General features: G+C 50.9%; 1 protein-coding gene across 1 annotated transcript; it reads right to left on the bottom strand.

Moving 5' to 3' along the window:
* Positions 1–1803: 1803 nt before the first annotated feature.
* Positions 1804–6789, bottom strand: ARPC5 (actin related protein 2/3 complex subunit 5). Its single transcript, XM_066556040.1, has 4 exons — positions 6612–6789; positions 5684–5755; positions 3826–4002; positions 1804–3043 (listed from the first exon to the last, which is right to left on the bottom strand). Exons 1-4 carry the CDS (start codon positions 6753–6755, stop codon positions 2981–2983), a joined length of 456 nt encoding a protein of 151 aa, XP_066412137.1. The 5' UTR covers positions 6756–6789; the 3' UTR covers positions 1804–2980.
* Positions 6790–8700: the final 1911 nt, after the last annotated feature.

Here is an 8700-nt window from a genome sequence, read left to right on the forward strand (position 1 = left end):
AGTAGGACCAAACAGAACTCTCAGCCTGGGGCTCTCTGCCTCTCCAGCTGTATGTGTGCCCTCAGCATCCCCCCTGCCTCCTATGGGCTTCCCACAGGAGCATGGAAGACTCTCTGATCTCCAGGAAAGCAAGCTGAAGTGATGCCCAGGTAAAAGGGCAGGAATAACAACATGGTGAGTGTAAAAACACACCTCTAGGTGCCTTTTCTGATTCCTGTGAGGGATGGGAAACACCATGAAGCAGCAAATGGTTCACCTTATTGAAGGCTTAATTTCCTGCTCATTTAATTATCTGAATTGGGGCACTGCTCAGTCAGGTTTATCCCAAAAGCAGTACAAGGGGAGCTGGAGGAGGATGAGAGATCATCCCCATTGTAATGCTCACAGCAGCTGTCTTTCTGCCTGGGTATTTGTAAGCTAACAGTGAGATTTCAGAGCTGTGATAAACACAGCCCTTTTAGCAAGAGTGAGTCTCTTGTTCCCCTTTCTCTGCCCAAAGCTGACTCAGTAGGTAAACTCGTTTCTTCTACGATAACGTCCGACAGGAAGTGAGTAACAGAGTTGGTGACATTTCCTGTGGAAGACTTGGAATCCAGCAAACCCAGTTCACCAATAGGTGGGTCAGAAATAGAGAAATGTCCAAAATCCAGCTGGGGTGCAGTGCACAGGTTTTGACTTTGTACAGCTACAATATGTACAAGCTCATAATTTCTGAAGGGTCAAAAAAAGACTGATGCAGGCACAAAGAACCCCCCATTATGCACAAGGGAAGATCTTTTGGTGAGCAATTTTATTGGGCAGGAGAAGTGGGGAGCATGTCCAGCTCATTCCCAGGAAGGCAGATTGGAGCTCTCTGCACAGGACCTGGGGGTTTTGGCTTTTCCCAAATGGAGGCAGACACTGAGGTGGATGTGAGGACAGCAGCAGGTCTCGACTAGCACAAAAGCAGGAGGTGATGAGAAGGTGCCATTGCCACGTGCTCTGGCTAAAGCTGAAGGCAGCAGAGCTCTGCAAACCCTGTCACCCTTCCCAGTCTGACGTGCATGAAGTTCTCCATTGAAGGCTTCCTTCTCCTAGCAGGAATCTGAACTCCTGTCATAGTGCCCATACCATCCACCAATGCAAGCAAGGCATGATTTGGAGGAAAGAGGCTGTTTTTTAAGGCTAGATTTACTTTTTCCCTTCCTGTCACTCATCACCAGCAGAGCTGCCCCTGCAAATCCTGCCCTATCCCCATATCAATATGTTTTAGCACATCCCTGAACAGAAACATGGATGTACTGTTCTGTAAATGTTCCTAAATCCATCACAGCCTCACCCAAAGGGATCTGCAGAACCTTAAGACCACTCCATTTATTCACTTCATTTATCTAATGCCATCTAGAGGCAGCTGATCTGCTTTGGCATCAATTGCTTTGGAAAACACTTTCCACTTCTCTGGGATTACAGCTTATTTTTTTAAAATGAGGTTCATTGATGTCTTAACCCAGATCTGGGCAAGCAGAAAGAACCAGAGGAGCCAATCACAGTCCCTGGCAGAGCTGTAAGGACGGAACTCTGGCTGCACGACCAGGAGAATTTCTGTGCAGATCTATGGGTGAAAGCTGGATGCCTTATCTTGACCCTAGCAAGGCTGGGTCTCCCACCTGGTGATCTCAGTGCCTCCTGTGGTTGTGCTTGTGTTCTTCTGGAGGCAGTGAGCAAGCAGAAGCATCCTAGGAAGAGAATTTGGGAGGCACTGAATGATTTAGGGGCAACCACGCTGGTTCCTGTCTCCACTGAAGGCATGTCAGACACAGTGAGTAAATATTCAGTGATGATTTATTGTCTGGTCTTTATTATTATTACAAAAACAAAGCAGATATCAAAAAACAGCAAAGATTTCACAAGGTCCCCAACAGTTTTACACAACTGAACTGTAGTAAAATAGTGAAATTAAAACACATATATTTCAGTCCTGGCCCTAAACCTTCTACGGTGATCTGTGGTCTGGGATGCCCTGGGCTTTCCTAATTCTTTAAAATTCTCTTTATTTGGGAACCTGACTGGCCCACTAGCTAACATGATGAGGCACAATGCAACAGGAATGTGAACTGTTTGGTATCCTTACAGACCCTACACAACCAGAAAACAAAATAGGGGAGGATCTGCAAGGATGGTGTCCATACCAGGATATGTTTCTCACACTACCCCAAGCAGCCATTTAGTTGTGCTTGACAAAACCAAATCACTTTCCAATTGCTGAAAGGTGATTTGCTGTGTAAAAGCTGCTTTTTTTTCTTCTCCTCAGGAGCTTTGCTCCCCAAAATAAGAAGAGTTCACTGGGCTGGGCTCCAGTGTAAATGGACCATTAACCTTTTTTCCAAACTGCATGATGGACAACTCCATCCCACTGTGACCTTCCCACTGTGGACCCAGCATCAGACTGATGGCAAGGAACCTGAGCAGGTTAAGGAAAATACTCAGCTCTCTGGAATGATAATTGGGGTTGGAAAAGAGCTTTTTTTCTCTCCTGTTCACAGATGTAGGGTCAGAGGTTGACCAAAGGCAACATGGTCCAGTTACCTGTGTTAATAATAGCTGCCCCACTTCTCAAATACAAGATTTTAGCTCAAAACGCTGCTTGGCTAGCAAAAAATTAAGACATTGCCCTGTGTCCCTCAGCACTTGCTCAGAGTCAGGTCCAAATCTGCCACAATTACACACAAATGCAAATCACTCTAAACACCAAATTGTTTACATCACTGAATATGTCACTGAAAGGCTGGCGAGTACCAAAGATTCCTGTTAGAAGTAAAATTGCACCTTCATAATTTTCCAGGATTGAACTGCAGAAGAGATCACGATGCATCATTGGTGGGGTATGACAGAAGCAGCAGGGCGAAGGCAAAGCTGGGGGCAGAGCTGCCCGGGGGCGGCCGTGCCGGGGGGTCAGGGCTGGTGCTCCCTGCTGGAGTCACACCAACGCTCCCTGCTGGAGTCACACTGTCTTCCTGGCAGTCAGGACACGCACGATGGACCCCACGCCGCCGGCTGCCAGCGCCTGGGAAAGGAAACGTGGCAGTGAACAGCAGGCCAGGGCAGCTGCAGCCTGGAGCTCCCTGCCAGGACCCCAACAGGCTGACAAGAGCGATGCTGAGGGACTTTGGACATGGCCTGGAGTGACAGAATGAGGGGGGAGGGCTTCAGACTGACAGGGAGTAAGGGTAGGTATCAGGAAGAAATCCTTCCCTGTGAGGGTGGGGAGGCCCTGGCACAAGATGCCCAGAGAAGCTGTGGCTGCCCTATCTCTAGAAATGTCCAAGGCTGGGTTGGACAGGGCTTGGAGCAACCTGGGCTAGTGGAAGGTGTCCCTGCCTATGGAATGAGATAAGCTTCGAGGTCCCTTCCAACCAAAACCATTCTGGGAGTCTATGAAATTACATGGACCACATTTATATTGCATGTGAGTATCTGCCTGCCCTCCACGAAACACCAGCAGCCAGGGTGCCAAGGTACGATCATCACATTCAATTTCAAGAAAGCTTTTTAACTTTAATTAAGCTTTCATTTCCCTGCATAACCAAGCTGCAAATTTTGCTTCCCTCCAGGAAAGAAATTCTCCTTGAATCACTGGATAAAACTATTTTGTTTGCCTCAGTCTAAGAGAAACCCCAATTTTGACTGTTGGGCGTTTACTCAAGGAAGCAGCAGTGGGCAGGAGGTATAACTCAGCTGTGAGCTCCAGATTCACAGCCTGAATCTGGCACTTGAGTCTCACCAGCCAGGAGGGGGGTTCTTGCCAGGCTCAGGAAACTCTGGCAGGAGCTGTCCCCATGCACTCACCTTCTCGTGCCACTGCAGCAGCACAGCACTGCTGTTGTCAGAGGGGCTCTCAAAGCCCTTGTAGATGTACTTCATGAGCAGGTCCACCCCGTTCTTGTCCAGTGACTGCACCGCCTTCTCAATGTCGTTGGCTTTGAAGGAGATGAGCACCTTCAGCACGATGCTCTCAGCACGGTCCTGTCAACACAGGCACACACACAACCATCCTGCTGTGAGGCACAGCCAAACACTGCTTCTCTCTCAGACAAAATGAATTAGAGCATTTTTATCTTTAACATCTCTGAAGAGGACTGTGTGTGAAGAGCTTGTCACAGTAAGGTACAACAAACATGTCCTCCCAAGGATAAACAAGGTAAGAGTTGAACACACTTGTCCCACTTTAGTTTTTCTGCCTCTGTTAGTGTTTGCAATTTTGCACTCCTTAATGATGGTTAAATAGTAAATGTTCATATGGAAGCTCAAGATCTATCAAGTTCCAAAATAATCATAACAATCAAATGCTTGTCTGGCCCTCCTTCCCACCAGAGATTTTCCATACCTCTGTTGAACGTGACACAGCCATTGATGTGATCCAGGGACATGCCATTGGCAGCCTGGAAGAGATGACTGCTGGAAGCCACGTGCTTTCCAAGCAGTCCCAGGCACACTGGATGCAGACTGGCCATTAATATTAAGAATTAATAACCATTGATCTGGATGTCATTTCAGGCCTGGGACTGTGTGAGGTGTGCTTACAGCAGCAATTAGCCACGTCACCAGCAAGGAGCACCTCCTCCTGTTCACCCATCACTAACTGAGGCAGCATGAGAGAAGAATGTCTCAGGATTGCTGGACTTTTGAATGATTCCATCACACAAACACCTCAGGCACCTTCCCCCTACAGAAACTATGGATGTCAGTTTTCCTGCCCGATGTATCATGCCATAATCACTTGGCTTAGCAAGACTTCTCATATGACTGTAAGTAAAATAATATAAGTTTTAAGGTAACAAAAAATTAAGGCAGGTATTAATGTTCAGTCATTCTACCCTCTTCAATTCCACCACCAAGTGTATTCTTAAATCCTTCAATAGAGGCTAATGGAAACAGGTCATTAATGTGAGGACAAAGCTATACAGCTCTATTTGTAACAGCGTTCTCAGAGCTCTGTAAAACCCTTCAGGAAAGGGCTGGGGCTGCAGGAACAGCTCTGCCAGGAACCATGGAGCAGGGAACCATGCCCCTGGGCCTCTCCTTGGGCAGGCAGAAGTGACTGCAGGCACTCACCAGCTGGGCAGTGCCATATCTTATCAGCCTGTTCCTCCCACCAGTGCAATCATGAGCTATTCAGGATCCATGCTGGGGACAGTCAGAAATACACGTACCCAGCAGACTCCCACACTGTCACAGGGGGAGGGCTTGCTTCTCCTGAGGTTTTAACAGCTTCATTTTGATTGGATGTGACAAAAAACAATTCTTCCTTTTTTGTAGGCTCACTGCTGGTGGTTTCATTAGTCAGAGGTGAGAACTGCAAGCCTGGTTCCCTGAGCACAAAACGATCACATCTGTGAGCTGCCATGTCTGGTCTGAGTCAGACACAGGCACCTGGTGACACCTGGGCACACAAAGCACAACCAGCACTGGCAGGAGAACCACCCCTGATCCAGCACCAAGGTAAAGGTACATGCACAGCACTGTACCTGAGCTACAGTATTTTGAACAAGATTAAAACACTTGTGGTCATGGATGTCTCAACACCAGGGGATACCCTAAATTGTGCTCCTCTGACCTCCTCAAGGTACAACTAGTAGCACAGAAGTAACAGAGACAGGAGAGGATTTTTAGGGAGTAACCCATGAGCGAGCAGTCGCTATTTTACCTTCACTGCCTGGTTCTTTGTGTTGATGGGAGGGTTCTTCAGAGCTGCCTGCAGTGCAGCCATCATGTTCCCTGTGCCAGATGGTTAAGGACCAGACACCAAGTACATGGACATCAAGTACCAGGACAGCTGTGTCTGTAGCTGGCTTGTGCATGACTGAAAACACTCTGATGCACGAATTGCCTCACCAGCTAAGAAGACATTACAGCCTAAGACAGCAATTTTCAGGCCATTTGAGGCAGGAGCTGCATCAACAAGCAGCTGTATAGTTCCAGGACTGTTGAATACTTCCTAGGCCTTTCCCTGAATGAGCGTCAAAACAAAAGAAAACACTACCCATCGCTTCTGCAGCCCTTGAGAACAGGTCCCAGCTTGTCATATCCAGCCCCAGCAGCCCAGGGAAAAGTGACCAAGGGCCAGCTGGGCAAGGCAGCCCTGGTAGCAGACACGGGGAACTCTTTGGGCACGGGAACCTCCTGTCTGCATCCCCCAGGACACCTCCCTGAGCGCAGCCCTGGGGCACTGCGGCTGCTGCGAGCAGGGGAGGAAGCTGGGCAGCCTTCCTGCCGCCAGCCCCTTCAGCTTCTTCCCTCTGCCAGCCCCTTCCCCCTTCAGCCTCTTCCCGTTCCCTCTGCCAGCCCCTTCTCCATTCAGCCTCTTCCTGCTGTCAGCCTCTTCCTGCTGCCAGCTCCTTCCCCTTCAGCATCTTCCTGCTGCCAGTCCCTTCCCCCTCAGCCTCTTCCTGCTGTCAGCCCCTACCCCTTCAGCGTCCTCCCTTGCCCTGCCAGCCCCTTTCCCCTTCAGCCCCTTCAGCCCTCTCCCGTTCCAGCGCTTCCCGCCCGCCGCGGTGCCGCTCGCGGATGTTCCCCTATAAGGCCGCCCCGGCGGCGGCCGCGCCCGCTCCGCCCCCGCCGCTGCCCTCAGGATATTGTCGCAGGCACGAGTCCACCTCGCCCTCATCAGGCCCCGCTTGCCCGTCGCCCCCGTCCTCCTCATCCACGAACTTGTTCTCGTCGTACTCGTCCACGTCCACCCGGCGGAACCGCGCCGAGGACACCGTGTGCTTCGCCATGGCCGCGCCCGCCCCGCGCAGCCGCCGCCGGCCCGGCCCGCCCCGCCCCAGCGGCGCCGGCGCAGCGGCAGCGCTGTCAGCGAGCGGAGCCTGAGGAGGCTGGAAGGGATCTCCGAGCCCAGCCCAGCCCACCCTGCCCGGCCAGGGACACCTCCCACAGAACCAGGCCGCTCCAGCCGCCGTCCGGCCTGGCCTCGGACACTGCCGGGGATGCGGCGGCCACAGTTTCTCTGGGCACGCTGTACCAGGCCCTCACTCACGGGGAGCAACTGCTTCCCAGCAGCCAATCTAAACCTACTCACTTTCAGTGTGAAGTTTCACAGATTCACTTAATATTCTGAGTTGGAAAAGACCCACAAGCATCATTGAATCCAATTCTTAAGTAAATGGCCCATACTGGAATTGAAGTCGGGTACTCCCATCAGCTCCTTCAGGCACTGCAAGGCCCCGGTGAGCTCACCCCAAAGCTGCTCCAGGCTGCACAATCCCAGCTGTGCCAGCCTTTCCTCCCAGCAGAGCTGCTCCATCCCTCTGCCCATGCTGGTGCCTCCCCTGGGCTCTCTGCAGCAGCTCCAGCTCCTGCCTGTGCTGGGGCAGCTCTGCAGGTGGGGTCTCACCTGAGCCCAGGGGCACAATCCCGATCCCTCCCCTGCTGCCCAGGCTGGGGCTCAGCCCAGGCCATGGGTTCAGGGCTGGGGCAGCTCCAGCTCTCACCCCCAGCACGCCCAATCCTTCTCCCAGGGCTGCTCCAGCTGCTCCTCCCAGCCTGGACTGACCCCAGGGGTTGCCCTGACCCAGGTGCAGCACCAGCACTTGGCTTTGTTAAATTCCATGAGATTCCCACGAGGCTCTTCCCGAGCTTGCCTGGGTCTCTCTGTTGCCCCAGGACAGCACCAGGCTGGGCAGGACCTGTGTGGCTCCAGGTGAGGTCAGAGCTGCCCTGCCCAGACTGCTCAGGGAGCTCCTACTCCAACAGCACCTAGTGACCTTGGAGGTTAAAAAATAGCCACAGCCTGACTGTTACTTGTTTTTAAGCTACACTTGGCCTGTGTAGATAATAATTATCCTATTATTAATTAGGAAATGACACAGCTTTGTGAGGTTCCTCTTAATAGAAAACAGCAGCCCTGAGAAAAAAAATTAGACACACACATATATATATATACACATATATTACACCCACCACCACCCTCCTTATTATGAGGAAAACAGCCGGTGGGAAAATGTATTCCTGTATCAGCCCTACCTGCAGGACCACCCACCTCCTTGACAGAGGAGGAATTTAGGATATGTCACATGTTCCACCAAAGTTGCCTCAGCTTGGGAAGCTGCAATCCAGCTGGAGCTGTGGCTGTAGCTTGGGGACTGCTGGCATTTTTCTGCTGGAAATTGGCTTAAGGGCAACAAAGTAATTGCAGGAGGTAAATGGACTGTCAGGGAGTCACAGAATGGTTTGGGTTGGAAAGGACCTTAAAGGTCATGTAGTTCCAGCTGCCTGCCATGGGCAGGGAGTACTGAGGCTCAGGGTTTACTGCTCTGGATTAAGAGGTAGAGGATTAAATCAAAAGTATGTTCATAATCCATTATTTGAGACACACAGTTATTCCATGGGTTAAATTTGGCAGGAGGGGACTTTATTGGTGTTTTTTGCCATCTGTGATCTCAGTTCCACAACAAAAAGTGGATGGATCTGTGCCATCCTCAGAGCAGGTGTGTGCCATAGGGAAACACTTCAGAATGAGCACTTCCACTGAATTGTTCCTTTGGCATTTTAAAATGCCTTACTATATTTCTGGGTCTGGGGTATAGCTGTTCCCTCTGAGAGGGCAGAAATGCACCTGGGGAAAGCCCTCCTTGGCTTGGAGACATCAGGGGAAGCAGATGGGTGGGAAAGGCTGGGAAAGGCTGTTGGGAGGCTGGCTGAGAGAGGAAAAAGCCTTTAAAT

The sequence above is a fragment of the Molothrus aeneus genome, chromosome 9 (assembly GCF_037042795.1).
Source record: "Molothrus aeneus isolate 106 chromosome 9, BPBGC_Maene_1.0, whole genome shotgun sequence".
In the NCBI taxonomy this organism is placed as follows: domain Eukaryota; kingdom Metazoa; phylum Chordata; class Aves; order Passeriformes; family Icteridae; genus Molothrus; species Molothrus aeneus.